General features: G+C 34.1%; 3 protein-coding genes across 3 annotated transcripts; 1 reads left to right on the top strand and 2 right to left on the bottom strand.

Annotated features, from left to right (window-relative positions):
- Positions 1-1,634: 1,634 nt before the first annotated feature.
- Positions 1,635-4,343, top strand: LOC143542897 (flavin-containing monooxygenase FMO GS-OX5-like). The gene is made up of 7 exons (XM_077035368.1): positions 1,635-2,195; positions 2,701-2,771; positions 2,940-3,089; positions 3,366-3,448; positions 3,718-3,853; positions 3,925-4,095; positions 4,175-4,343. The coding sequence occupies exons 1-7, from the start codon at positions 1,664-1,666 to the stop codon at positions 4,325-4,327; spliced, it is 1,296 nt and encodes a 431-aa protein (XP_076891483.1). The 5' UTR covers positions 1,635-1,663; the 3' UTR covers positions 4,328-4,343.
- Positions 4,344-5,149: 806 nt separating this feature from the next.
- On the bottom strand, positions 5,150-9,954 carry LOC143542896 (vesicle-associated protein 1-3-like). The gene is made up of 8 exons (XM_077035367.1): positions 9,765-9,954; positions 8,620-8,690; positions 8,442-8,523; positions 8,263-8,378; positions 8,024-8,176; positions 7,882-7,923; positions 6,514-6,591; positions 5,150-5,508 (listed from the first exon to the last, which is right to left on the bottom strand). The coding sequence occupies exons 1-8, from the start codon at positions 9,814-9,816 to the stop codon at positions 5,395-5,397; spliced, it is 708 nt and encodes a 235-aa protein (XP_076891482.1). The 5' UTR covers positions 9,817-9,954; the 3' UTR covers positions 5,150-5,394.
- Positions 9,955-12,885: 2,931 nt separating this feature from the next.
- On the bottom strand, positions 12,886-14,715 carry LOC143542895 (protein GRAVITROPIC IN THE LIGHT 1-like). Its single transcript, XM_077035366.1, has one exon. It carries the CDS (start codon positions 14,510-14,512, stop codon positions 13,082-13,084), a length of 1,431 nt encoding a protein of 476 aa, XP_076891481.1. The 5' UTR covers positions 14,513-14,715; the 3' UTR covers positions 12,886-13,081.
- Positions 14,716-15,627: the final 912 nt, after the last annotated feature.

Below are 15,627 nucleotides of genomic sequence, written 5' to 3'. Positions count from 1 at the left end.
GGTCATTTCAGTTTGATTTTACCAAGTTAGTTAAGTGACGATACGTTATCCGACATGTCTAACATACTAAATATGCGCGGAAGCTTAATCGTAAAAACAAAACCCCAATAATCAACCGACAAAATCACATCTAATTAAAAGCACCTTAACACGGGCCGCATTCAAGCCAGTCGTGTATTTAATTTACAAAATAACATCTTCAACAAGTAGGGCGAGCCGGACGGTCGGCCGAGGCATATAATTTTCGGGGGTCAAATTTATATATATATATATATATATAATTTGTTTATAAAATAGGTATGAATGGATGGCAATGAAACCCGAACCCGTTGGGAAAACCCGAATTCCGACATAAAGGAGACGGGTAATACCCGACCCATTAGGGTATGGGACAGGTTTGGGATTTGTTTTGAAATTTTTCGCGGGTTTGTGACGGGTTTGGAATTTATAATATACCCGATTACCCGAATCGATTACCCGATAACATAAACCCATTTACCCGATTATATTCCCGATGTACCCGATATAGCTTATTATATTATATATATGCTATTTTCCAAATATATTATATGTTGAAATTTGTTTATGTCAATTATTTGAGATATTTTATCTTTATGTCAATTACCCGTCGGGTTTGTGGCGGGTTTTGAGTCAGATATACCCGACGGGTATTTTTATAAAACCCAATAAGAAACCCGACGGGTTTGGGACGGAATTTAATAACCGGGTATGGGTTTGGGAATACCTAAACCCGACCCATTGTCATCACTATTAATAAATCTTATTCATCTTAAATATATTGGGTAAACTTTTTTTATCCATAATTCATTTAAGCTACTTGACCCAAGCTATATTTAAAAACTAAAAAAAACAACGTTAATCATTGTTTGAGAAATTAGCTTATATATTCCGTTATTCGTTTGGGCCTATGTTCCTTTTTATTTCGGTTCGGCCGACGGTTTAAATTCTCGAAGACGGCAAACTTGAATTCATTCAAGTTTAAAGAAACTTGGAGTCTTTAAAACTTTAGGGTGTGTTAATGATTCGTGCACCGAAATGGGATGTGTTTCGACAGCTAAAGATTCTTGAAATTGTTGGAGCAAAGTTGAAGGATTCGGTATTGACCGAGGCTCTTCGGTCAACTCCTAACCTTACCTATCTTGTACTTCTCGGGTGTGAGGGTTTGATGAATGTTCATACTGAGCTGAAACATTCAAAACATGATATTTATGGTTTGCGTAGTTGCTCACTTGCACTAAGGGGCTCCAAAGATTTCTAAACAGTTGGTCTCTCCAAAGGTTTGAGAGACCAACTGTTTAAAGAATCTTTCGATTGTTAATAATGCCGGAACATATGTTCCAAATTTGATGCTTAGCTTGTATTTCTTAGAGGACATCAAAATAATAGTAGAAGTCCAAATTAAATGAACATGTTCAAAGTTATATCTTGTCTTATAGAACTAAAGAAATCTTAATGTAATAAAGTAAACCACTAGATATAATTAATAGAATTTAAACCCATTAAAAACTCCAATGATGTCTTGTCATGTAGTTGGAAATTTATTAATGTAGCTTTTGGTGACATTAACCTTAAAAAAAGCATCCAATAGTTGACCAATTAAACCTTAAATACAAAAAAAAAAAAAAACACAAAGCCATCAGCCATGACTTCTTCTCTAAAGGTTGCTGTCATCGGCGCCGGTGTCACCGGACTAACCGCGGCCCGTGAGCTTCAACGAGAATCCCATCAAGTCGTAATATTCGAAAAGTCACATCGACTAGGTGGAACATGGATCTATAACCCACGAGTTGAGTCTGATCCACTTGGAACGGACCCAACTCGAGATGTTGTTCATGGATCTATGTACAAGTCCCTTAGAACAAATTTTCCACGTCACCTTATGAGTTTCACTGACTTCAAATTCGAAGAAAAAATATACGATGATCACCGGATTAATCCTGGGCATGAAGAAGTTTTAAAGTTCTTGGAAGATTTTGCAACTAAGTTTGAACTCACCGAGTTGATTCGGTTTAATACTGTGGTGACCCGAGTTGAGGTTATTGATGTTGACTCGGGCATTAACTCGTTTGTGGTTGAGTCAAAGACTAATGAGGTGAGCTTGGTAGAGATGTTTGATGCAGTTGTTGTTTGCAATGGGCATAATACACAACCGCGACTGGCAACCGATATTCCAGGTGAATAATAATCTACAAATGGACCAAAATATTCTTAAAGTTATTTATTAGTTATGAGCTTATGATATACAATCATGACTCCTTTAAATGGGTTATTTCGGCCAAGGTAAATTATTCAATCGGTTAATTTAGGTCGATTAAATTATTTAACATGTCAAAATCGGGCAAATATGTTAACGATGCTTACTAACAAATGGTCTAAACGGTCAACATCACCCATGACCATTAGTAGTCGTCACCATTGCGGCCGCAATCACCACCACAATCACCGTAAAATATCATGGGCGAACCTATTTTGGTTGTTCTTTTTTTTTTTCAAAATGACTTAGGCAACACCCCATTTTCACCTGAACCAATTGTTTTTTTTTAAGACGACCTGTTTTAACCTGAGCTTATTTTACTCCAAAACCCTTTTTGACCGTACCAGTTTGCCCCAAACTTAGTTATAACTTTTATCATTGTTTATCTATCTTGTGCATACAATATTTTGTAAAAATTGAGGCAGGTATCGAAACATGGTCTAAAGAGCAAATGCATAGTCACAACTATCGTGATCCTGAACCATTTCGAGATCAGGTTAGTCCTAAGTATGATTACTTATAAAAGCCAAGCATAGCCCGTTTTATTGATTTAGAAGTGTTGGTTGTTCAAAAAAATAAAATAAATGTTCTTTTAGGTGAACTTCTATATATAATACTTTTTCTAACTGTATGTATATATTGATACGAGGTTTGAAATGACTAGATTGTAGTTGTTATTGGAAGTGGACCAAGTGCAATAGACATATCTCAAGAAATAGCAATGGTAGCGAAAGAAGTTCACATGTTGTCAAGATCTCCCCGTTCTAAAGTTGGAAAATCAGAAAAATTCGATAATATGTGGCAACACTCTAAGGTAGTATAATTTATATACTACATTCAATTATTTTGTTGAACTTAATAAACACTAGGTATTTGCCCCAATAATGATTTTGTTGAAGACGTTTCCGTAGGTTTGTTGCCCTTTTCCTTGTAAAATTTTTCAATAACTTTAGATTATTGAAAAGTTACCATGACCATGAGTATGTATTTGCCCCATTAATGATTTATGTTATGGTAGTATGCTTGTGTAATAATTTGTAAAACATAAAATGTAAGAAAAATACTAAAATTGATTTCGTGATACTTTTAGATACTAAAGATAGAAAGCGATGACACAGTGTTATTTCAAGATGGGTTCTCAGTTGAAGCAGATATCATACTCCATTGTACAGGGTAAGGATACACAAAAACATGTAATAGCATGTGACCCATTAGATATATAACCAATTTAGCTAGAATACTAAGAAATGTATAACAATTTTATGTCAATGTTTTACATGTTAAATACAATGGACTCATAGAAAAATGTATAACTATGTAGTTACATAACTGTCTTATGTATCACAGTTAAAACAATATATACTTAAAATTGTTTTTGTATTGAACAACCCTATGTAGCATCATACTTTTATCTCTTAAAACATACTTGTGTTACATATTAGGTACAAATTGCATTTTCCGTTTCTTGAAACAAACGGTATTATAAGTGTCCAAGACAAACGTATTGGACCTATGTACAAACATGTTTTTCTTCCGCAAGTTGCTCCAAACCTCTCCTTCGTAGGAATCCCAGAAGAGGTAATTTTATTATGTTCATTGTATGCTGAATTTCATATAACCAACTTTAACACGACCGAATTTATTTTTAGAGTTTTACATTCGCTATAATTGAGTGTCAATCAAGATGGATAGCCCAAGCCTTATCGAAAAAGGTATTGTTGCCATCAGAAGATGAAATGTTGTTAGATGTCCAACAATATTATCAAGAAATGATCGATAAAGGGGTTCCTGAACACCGCACTCATTATATCGGATTTCAGGTTATTATTAAATCTATTTTCGTACCGTTCTTAAATCAATTGTTATTTATAACAGGTTGTGTTCTATGATGTATGGCAGACTAGCTACATAGATTGGATGTTTGGTCAAACCGGAATGGTCCTCGAGAAGCATTCGAAAGACATGTTTGAATACTTCAGTTATTGTTTAATAAGTGCTGGCGTAGATGGGTATATGGATGCATTCTCCCAAAAATATGGGATACAATCATGAGATTTGATTCGTCGAATCTTCGGGTCAAAACAGATAAGAGAATTCAAACAAGTAAACCGGATCATGTCGATATGTGTTGCTATCTATCGCAACCGATATTATTTTCATTCGATGATTTATATTGGTGTTCAAAGTGTGTTATTGTTTACAATTGCCATGTGTTATACTGTTATATGTCTTATATATGAAAGCTTAATCGTTGAAACAAAAATGATTTACCGAATAAATCACATCTAGTATGAAGGACACCTTAAACAGGCCACCTTTTACTGCCTGCCATTGTTGTCAAATTCCCGACTAGGCACCGACTAATCCTCAATTAATTGATAGTTCCCACTTCACTGATTAATTTTGAGTTAGTTGGCCAATTAATCGGGCAACGGTCAAATCCTGCCAAAATCGGCAGTTTTTGGCAAGATTCCGACCAAAATCAGTGGTTTTCGGCGAGATTCCAACCCAAATCAGCGGTTTTTGGCGAGATTGCAGCAAAAATTAACGGTTTCCGGCGAAATTGCAGCAAAAATTAGCGGTTTCCGGTGATATTCCAGCAAATTTTCAGCCAAAATATGTTTGTGTATGTATAAAACTGAAAATTACATATAAAAATGTGCACGTGTATGTATAAAACTGAAAAATATACATAAAAGTCTTATCCGATTAATCCCGATTAATCGCTAGTCCCCATCCCACCGCCTGACTACCAACTAGCGATTTTTGCAACTGCCTGCACTCGAGTCAATCAAGTAATTTAGAAAAAAAAAATCATATAATCTTAATCAATTCGTTGCTGCTTCTGCAAGTATTCAGTCACAGATTCTATGTTTCAAGCATAAATAAGCAATGGATTAAAGTCCAAAGTCAACGATACATTGTTTACCTGACGACAATTGTAAACTAAAAAGTATGTTAAAGAAACCAAATTCAAACTTAAAATATAATACTACTCAACCAAATTTTACACTTACAACAAGACTAAATAAACACGGGTTTAATCATCTTTCCAGAAAATGCACCGACACGAAAATGAATGGGAACTTCCCACATATCTGCTGCTGCTGCTGCTTCTTCTACGTCCGCTTGATAAGGTACCCAACCACAAAACTTATTATACCAATCAGCACCAGAAATAATATCGAATAACCACCAGAACCAGTTTTCACAACTTCTTTTCTCAATAGTTCCTATTAAATAGAAAAAAAAAAAGATAACAAAAGTATTTAAAGGTATTTTTGTGTAATACTCGTCGACACGTCACCTTTTAGATAAAACATAACCAGTTTATAAAACTATGGATCGAAACTGCTACCTTAAAAATTTTATATACATTATTTATCGGTGAGCGTATATTCCATAACATAACATTATATGTTTGATTTTAATCAGATATCAGGCAAAAGCATAATGTGGATGGTATCTGCATCCATGTAGGGGTGTGCATGGTGCAGTTCGGTGCGGTTTTAGAATAAAAACGAACCGAAAACCAAACTTTCAGTTTTTCGATTTTTCAAACCGTTCGGTTTCGGTTTTCGGGTTCAATTTGGTTTTGAATTCGGTTTTATTCGGTTTTTCTACTCGTATTTTGGGCCAAAAAAGTTTGACCCAAGATATTGAATTGGGCTTAATATTTTTAAAAAAAATAATAATTAACAAAATATTGTTTATTTGTGCATGATCTAAAAATGATGGCTACATTCAAAATTATAAATAAAATGCCATAAATTCAATAGTAAACGTTAAATATAAAAAATATATTCAAGTGGATAAAACATAAACGATTCAACCAAAAAGTAAATCAACATAAACGATGCACATTTAATAGAGCAATATTATTTGTTATTTTTATTATTAATCTCATGAAGAATTAAACAAATAGTTATAGGTCCGTTCGGTTTTAATGATTACAGTTTGGTTCGGTTCGGTTATTACAGTTTTTCAGTTTTTTTTGGTAATTTCGGTTCGGTTTTTTCGGTTATTCACAAAACTAAAAACCGCACCAAAACCAATATTGCGGTTTTTAATAAAACTCAAAACCGAACCGTGGGTTTATAATTCGGTTTGGTTTTTTCAGTTTCGAATCGGTTGTTTCGGTTTCATGCACACCCCTATTTGAAGAGATCAAACATTGCAACAAATCGAGTATGCTTCAAAAACTTATGGCTCATAAATATATGATGCAAAAGATATACCAATTCCTGTTGGAGCTTCTGATTTACTTTAACAGCTGCCACCTTCTCATCTGTCAACTTTGATATTAGAGCCAACAACTGCAACATAATAAGACATGTGTTACAACATAACTCTCATAGAACCTTATATGTATATATATGGATGGTGAGGATCATTTCATACTACTAAATTATGGCAAGAGCAAAAAGAAGATACTAAAAAACTATCATCGTTTACCAAGACGAAGTGTAGTTATATTACTCATATGTGTAAGTTATATATACCAATTAAACTAATTTATTCATACTTTTTTATTAAATTTCAGGATAAGATAGACGAGTGAGAAACAATAAAATTCCATTTATACAACTTTTTTTAATAAAGACTTGGTTTATCCTAAATATTAAGTAACATATTTATTGGTTTTAGAATAGTCAAATCTTTTTAAATAGTGATATTCACAATTCATGCACGTGTTTTTTTTGTAACATAGCATAAACATATCCCCTACATAGACACAACTCACACAAGTGGATGATTGAAACAATAACCCCATGCACGATATCCCCACAACCAGATTTTTATTAGGGTCACAAAAATTAGCTCACAATAGGTTTTTTTTAATATATATATTATGGTCTTCTAGTCCTATCAGCTCTGTAATTATTTTATAACGTTTATTTTGGACACATAACTGTGTATTTGCGTGTATCACTTGATCTTTATAAGTTGTAAATCATCACTTGTACCATACTCGGCTACATATATGTTTCAAGATTATAGTCAAGAGTATGGTATTAGTTAACTATTAGTTATATATAGATAGATAACTAATAACCAAATGCAAACTATAATCTTAAAACATAGATGTACTGTCTGGGGCAGGTGACGTTTCATAACTCACAAGCATCCAGTGATACTAGCATATAAGCAATTACGTATCAAACTAAACGTTATCAAATTATCACAAAACTTTAAGACATAAAGACCATGAAATATATACTACCTATTGTGAATTAGATAGTATTGAGGCCCTAATAGATATCTATTTGTGAGAATATCATGGTTTTGGTGTTATTGCTTCTAAGCATCTATATGAGTCTGTGTGGAGGACATGTTTCAACCTGTGTTACACAAAAAATCAGGTATATGTGATATGGATATCAGAATTTTAAAAAGATTGAGGTTACAACGACCCATTTATGTACGTGTGTGAATATTCAAAATTCCAAATCAAAACCAATAAAATAAAAATATTACTTCATAGTTCATATTTAGGATATACATAAATATCCTATAAATTCATAGTATTTTTTTCCCTTCTGTTATTTTGTTGAATATAAGTTTGAAAATAATCGAAATAAATGAAAGGAAAAAAACATATTCACCTCTTTAGAGAGTTTCTCTTTGGTCTCCACAGATCTTGTTGCCTAGCATTCATACAGTCAAATAATCACTCAAACTAATAAAATCACAAACTAATTTTCACACACACACACATATATATGTATGTATAAAGTAAACACTTACAACATCAGGCCCTGAAGAATTGTGATTTCCATGTTCAGCCCTTGGAGAAGAACCTTCTTCGGATTCTTCGGGAACAGGTGAAGGAGGATTAGCAGGTATGTATACAACCCTCAATTTAAACTCCTCGACAACCTTATTGTCCTCCTTGTTGAACTACAATAAAAAATAACAATTATTATTGCATAGCCTTAGATTGTTTTATACTAAATTTTAAAAACTTCAATGGAAAAACGAGTCACCATGTCAGCAGTTATGTCCTTAACAGTCGCTCCGTTCGGTGCAACAACAGCCTGCAAGAGAAACTTGTCTTTGCACTGCATGTCCAGAGGCGCCTCTTTTTGTGCCTGCATGGTAACTAAAAACGCATAGTTTTCAATACTCTTAAAATCATGAAAAAAATATTATAACAAGTTCTTACCTGTGACAATGCAGACAGATCTCGGTAACACAATTCCATTGTTTGGACGGACACAATATTTCTTGGGGTTGGTCGTTTTAACCTTCAAAGTTCAAACACATCAACAAAAGATTTTAAAACTTCATTCAAAACCAATAAACCAAAAGCCAATAGAGAAAGTTAAATAACAACTACGTACCTTGAATGCAATATATTGATCGGTCTTGTTGGTTAATTGAAAGGAGCACGTGCTCTGCTTCTTCAGCTCAACTACACGAAACGCATATGAATGATGAATCCGTATCTTTTAACAGTAATCTAAGGGCAAAAAGAATTTGTAGCGTTTATATTTAAAACTAGGGGTGTTAAACAGGCCGTGTTCGCGGATTGGCGGGTCCAACCCCACAGGAACACGAAAATTTAACACAAACTCGAACACGACCTGAACCCGAAAATAACGTAAGACACGTGAACCTGAACACAACCCGCCAATAAAGCAAGAAACGTGAACCCGAACACAACCCGCATATTGGCAGGCTGACACGTGAAACTGAAGATTGGCGGGTCAACCTGCCAATAACGTAAAACACGTGAACCTGAACACAACCCGCATATTGGCGGGTTGAACCAGACATGACCAGTTTAACCCGAAAGTTTTTATTTTTTATTGTTTCACATATTAATGCTATAAATTTACATTTAAAAAAAATGCATATTAAAATAAAACAATCACATTTTACTTATAAAATCTGACATTCTGATGTTGATTTCATTTTTAGTTTTAAATTTTAGCATAATATACACAACCAATTTAATTTATCAAACAAAAAACATTTAAAAAAATAAATAGGTTAAACAAACAGATCAACATGTGAACCCGATCCATTTAGATAAACGGTTTGCGGGTTTGACCTGTGACTGACCCAAACTCATTGAGACCAAACCCAATACCAAAAATCCCGTGTTAGTTTCATGCCGTGTCAAAAATTCACATCCATATTTAAAACAACTAAATGTACAAAATTTGATGGATTTCAAGAAAATTATTCAAATTTCACACCTTTTTTTCATTTATTAATCAAAGTTGCTAACTTTAAACTTCCATAAACAATAAAAATTAAAAACTAAGCAATCAGACACTCAATCAAAAACCCCTAAATTAAATCACCAAACAAATCTCAAAAACACACATGTAATCAATTAACATCAAACCCAACAACACAAACACACGATCCACCTAAAACCCATAACCTATTACATGATTTGAATCTTTACAAGCAAATCGCAAGTTAAAAAAAAAATAATAATAATAATAATTACAGTAAAATGAAATTAACAACTTACATGGGAATTTGAGTTCAGATGGGTGAAGATCTAGGTAATCACCAGTGCTCATGACTTCAATTTTGACCAAATTTTGATGAATTGAATTGAATTGAATTGAATTGTGAGTTTTAGGGTTCTTAATTGACGTATTAATTTGAACAACTGGTGGACTGGTACAACTGATTGACGAGAAAACAAAATGACGAAATTGACCCTGATAGTGTGGGGGTTTTGTTGTGAAAAGAAGGGTAGTTTGGGAATGAGGAATATTATTGACCACGTGGAAGGGTTTTATTGGTTGGATAAGTTTTTTTGACGGGGAGTGACGTGTCAGTTCTGATTAGTGTGTATTTTCATTATGCCCCTCAAAGTTTCAGTATATTTTCAAAATAGAAATCACCATAAGTTAGTCGAATAGTGGGGTAGGGACTAGCGATTAACCGAGATTAGTAGGGATTAGTCGAGATTTAATCGGATGGGAATTCATATGTAAATTTTTGAATATACATATTTTTGACCGATTTTGGACAAATGTGGATTAATCGGGAACAAATCGGCGGGGGTGAGAACTAGCAATTAATCGAGGATTAATCGAAGCCTTGTCGGGATTTTTACAACACTGTCTACAACTAAACAAGTTTAACTAAGCTTGAAGACTTTTTTATGTTTTAGGATTTTGATTTTGAATTACTCTTAAAAGATGTGTTTTTAATGATAGTTTTGTTTTGACTCTTATAAGCTCTGCTTGGATGGTTTATGTGTGTTAGTGTTAAAGGATGCGCCCTAGGCGATGTAATAACAAGATTTTTGTTATGGAAGGAAGGAGAAAGTTTTATAACTAAATATGGACATATGATATCAAACAGAGTTAAGAATATGTGACACATTCAACATATTCGATTGAAATTGTGTAGGTTGTAATTATAACATTAGTAAATGAGTTATAAATAAATGAGGCTTTGTTAAAAGGTAGAAATTTAGTATAATGGGATTAAAAGGTGGCGTTTAGGCACAGTATCTGATTAACTTTGCAATCACTCGCACATGCTCACCATATACTAGGTTTTACGTATGTGTACAACTGGGTTACTGCTAACATTGTATATTGGATCGAATTATACGTGTACTAGTATTCGAGTGTCGCATGGCTATTTTACGTGTCAAATGATTTTTATAACAAAATTCCTCTTGTAACTGTTAAAATGTACTTACCTCTTTTTAAAAAATTTAAGCATATAAATATTTTGAACATATTAAATGTATTCACCTTGATTATATATTCTTGAAAAGACAATCGCTTTCGTAAATGTTTACGTTTTTTTGACCTATAGATAAACCATAGCTTTGCATAAAGTATCTAAATCATCGTAGAATCTAATTCAGACCTTCACAGTGCCAAGTTTTATAGTTTCAAACATTGGTTAAAAACGTTGAGTTCCTTTAACGATTACTAAACCTCATAATCATTAAAGATTCAATTTTGGCCTTTATAAGGACCGTCTTTATGGTTAGACGGTCCGTCAAATGTTCACTTGACTTTTTGACCAAATTTCACTTCAGACGACCTGTCAAATAGTTTGACGGTCTGTCTAACTGTATGGGCAAACCTTTGTCTGACACAACAATTAGACGGACAGTCAAAACAGTTAGATGGTACGTCTAACTATTGTAAAGACCTTTTGGTTAAAAATGATTTTTAAACACCATGAAAACCTTTGTTTATACATTTAAGCTTGCCCAAACACTATGTAAGCTCATTCAGGTTTGATGATCTTTCATCAAGACCATAGCTTAAACATGAAGAAACTACAAAAGTGATAACTTAGTCATTCAGATATGATTAAACTTGAAGCAACTTAGGTGTTATACACTATACTATTAGATATGGTTTCTTACACCTTTGGAATATTTCATAAGAACTTCTTTATACTAAAATGTGGCTACAACTTCCTTGTTTGATGGTCAAGTAAGCTAAGAGCTTTAAGAACATTAGAACATGGTTTTGTGTGAGCAGGTATAGGTGCACAAATCGGGTTTTCCAAATACTCGGTTTCGGGTATGACTGGGTATTAGAAAATTGGGTATTAGCAATAACCGGTTTGGGTTCGGGTCCGTCTCTAAAAACCATACCTTATGCATCATGTTCGGGTCAAACATAGAACCGGGTATTGAATGCCCTATTTTCGGGTATTGTTAAACCCTATTTTCGGGCTTTCTTCCAGGTATTTTTCTGGTATAGATTGAGTTTTTTAAAAGAGGTGCACTTTTTAAGAGTATTTATGGGTCTTTTTCAGACATTTTTTCGGAATAGATCGGGTATTTGATAAACCTGGTTTCGGGTATTGGGAAAACCCAGTTTCGGGTATGGAACGGGTTCCGGTTTTCGGGTATTACCGAGTACAAATCGGATCCGGGTTTTGGTACTTAAATGCATACCCTATCCGTACCCTACGGGTAGGGTCGGGTACGGGTTCAGGTATTAAAAACCCGAGTATAAAAAACCGGTCCCGGTTTTTTTTAGGTCCGGTTCCGGGTTCGGGTTTTTTTTTCACCTCTAGGTATAGATGGATGCACCTGTATATATGAAAGAAGCCCAAACTGAAAGATAATGAAACACTTCGAGTCAAAGAATCCAACTTATGTTAACAACCCTTAGTAAATTCACTTGTTCTGCCCTAAATATGTTCCAATGCCATTTTGTCACATTATTTCTTTTATACCACATTATATGTTTAGCTTTTATATGCAAGTATGCATCTATTTCAATGGCACATTGGCACCATACCAGATTCAAATAACAATAAAAAAAATATATTTTTTAACCTATATATGATTCAAATAAGAACTATGTACCATGCACCTTTCCTATATGTCCAAACCACTCGCAACATGCTTAAAAACTCGCACTTGACCAAACAAGAGCGTTATAACATTAAGGGTGTAAACGAGCCGAACATAATCAAAATTGGCTAACACAAACCACCTAATAACTAACTATTTAGTTAACAGTTTTGACCAAACTTTTGACTGTTTTGGATGACTAAAATACCCCTCAACCGCATAACACAGAAAGACTTACAGAAATGATCATATATTGACTACACAATCACTGTCAAGAAGCTAAAAGAAAGTGGTAAACTGAATTACAGTAATTTAGAAACTGCTATGATATTTTCACAATTTCGGTTTTGTATCATCTATCAAACACAAGACGGAAAAGACAACAACTTACTGTATGTACAAAAATCTCTACACGACACTAAACACTCAAAACGAAAGCTAAAAACGAACCACAAATTCCACTCGTTAACCGCAAGATCCAACCAAGATCATTCTCATTTCGTACTCTTTGAGCCAGTTAGATACACTTGAGATTGAATAACTGTTCTTCCTATTTTGAACCCAGGTACGACTGTAAACGCCACCTTCGACATACCATTTTCGAAAACTGTATCTTTTTTCCTTACATCTTCCATATAAACCATCGAAAAGTCAACCCCTTTTTCCACCTGAAATATCTCGACCGGCGGAGTAAACGAACGACCGAGCTTATGAAGTAGCCATATCGAGCTCGACATATTAACGAACGCATCGTAAAAAGCCCGTACGGATCTCCACGAACCCATAACCTCCTTCCTATCCAAATTCTTGAATATCGAAGACTCCATCGTCGGATGCACAAGTTGCTCATACTTCCGTTCACAAAACTTCGAAAACGGAAGATTCGGACTCTTATTCAACATCTCCAACGCGTTAAACGATTCGTTCTTGAACAACTCAAACAACTCCATCGAATCATCAACCCCTTCGTTTCCAACAACACCGAACCCGTCCACATCAAAACTCTGAAACATCCCTAAACAAACATACGACAAAAACGCATACCGGTTATGCCCCGGTTTCGTGTAACCGACGTCCGGATGAACGTAACTAGCCGCTAACACCAAATCAAACCCCGACGACTTCATCAACCGGATCAAAATCTTCGTAAACGCATACGCAGACCGACACGCGTCACGCAGCATCGACTCGAAAACCCTAATTCTCGGCAAAACCCTAGAATTTGGGGGTTTCGTGTTTTCCGACATCTTCGATACCAATCTCGAATTACCCACTTCGATATCCCTTAACCGGTTCTTAAAAATCAAAACTTTATCATCTTTAAGTTCAATTTCAGCCTGCAACCTATTAAACATAAACTCTAAAGCCCTTAACTTGTTTTGATTCTCATTAACCTGAGCTTCTAAACAAGACCCAGATGCTAAATCGAATTTAAAATCTGGGTTCTTTCGTGAATCGATATATAACCCTCGTAAATCTTGTAACTTCTGCAACAGGTTGACTAACGCTTTATCGTTAATAATAATATTATGTTCATCAATTGGGACATGGGATGTTTGTAATTGAAGATACGAAGCTTCAAAAGATGAAATTAAAGCGAAAACTGATGAGATTAAGTCATTACCGAAGTGGGTATTGAAGGGTTGTATGATTGGATCAGAAAGATTAATACTTTGACTTTGACTTTGTGTTTGACTATGGGTTTGACTTTCGGAATTGGGAATTGAATCGGGTTTGAGGATAATAACCTTTTGATCGGTGATGACGTCATCGAGGAGAGTGAAGTCGTAATCGTTGTCGGAGACGGCGGCGTCTTCTTCGGTGAAGAATTCGAAGGTTTTGGTTTTGAATGCGACGGCGAGTTTTTGGAACATGTCGGAGATTTGTGGGGGTTTGGAACTAGGTTGTTGTTGGTGTAATTCCATTAGGATGGATCTTGTTTGGTTGTGTGTTTGTGTTTGTGTGTTTGGTTGATTGATCACATAATAATAATGATAATAATACGATGGTGTTTGGTTTATTTGGTTTATGAATGAATCTTTTGAGAATTGGGTTGGATGACTTAGAAGGAAGGTATGAGTGTAGAGAGAGACATGGAAGAAGAAATTGGAAATTGGAGAAATGGGAAATGAGAAGCTTTTTTGTTTTTTATTTTTTTAAAGTTGTTTTTATGAAATGAAAAGGAATTAATAATGAAATGATTTGTCTACTTCCAGAAGGTTTTATGTTCTTTAAATTAGAAAAAAAAATATTTAAACAATGATCTTTAGGTTTATAAAAATACTAGACGGGTGTCCGCGCGATACAGCGTGTGTTTGAACTTGTTAATCACTTACAAATATAAGTGTTTATGATTCGGTTTTAAACTTGAAATCGTTTAAATCCGTTATTGGTTTGACTTGCTTTTTCTATTTTTCTTTTTTCACTTTCGGTTTGTTGGCCGGTTTTAAAATTTTCAAAACATAGTGAATGGTTGGTTCGAGGTTTATATCGGCAACCGGCCATATGAAACCAGACAAGACTGTAAATATTGAATGCAATTTTTTTTTATTATTAATTATTAGATATGTTTTGTAATATACAATAGATATAGTTAAAATTTAATTGAACATAATCTTTTTATTAAAAATAATTTGGTTATACAACTTCAAATTAACCTAATTGCAATATGATTCCTTTTGTAATCTTTGTTGTTATTATTTCACGTCTTAGATCTTCCATTAATATTTATCATTTATGTGGCTAAAATTATCATATTTATTTATGATCATCTCAAATATCATATTATGTTGGTTTTTAGTTAAAATTGATGGTACATTTAAATTATTAATTATTTTAAACTAAATTTATTATTAAGTTTTAAACTGTGAAACCAAATCGGAACCAAGCCGTTAGTAACGATTCGGTTTCAACTTTCAATGATTGAGTTTGGTTTTGGACGACAAAAAATCTGTATTAACGGTTAGACTCACAAGTTTAACTTAAAAACCATCAAAACCGACACCGAACACCCCTACGTAACATATTAATTTATTTAAAA

Source organism: Bidens hawaiensis, unplaced genomic scaffold (genome assembly GCF_021521415.1).
Source record: "Bidens hawaiensis isolate Kalapana, Puna unplaced genomic scaffold, B.hawaiensis_p1.1 tig00012999_1, whole genome shotgun sequence".
Classification (NCBI taxonomy): Eukaryota; Viridiplantae; Streptophyta; class Magnoliopsida; order Asterales; family Asteraceae; genus Bidens; species Bidens hawaiensis.
This window is presented reverse-complemented; position numbering and strand designations above follow the sequence as displayed.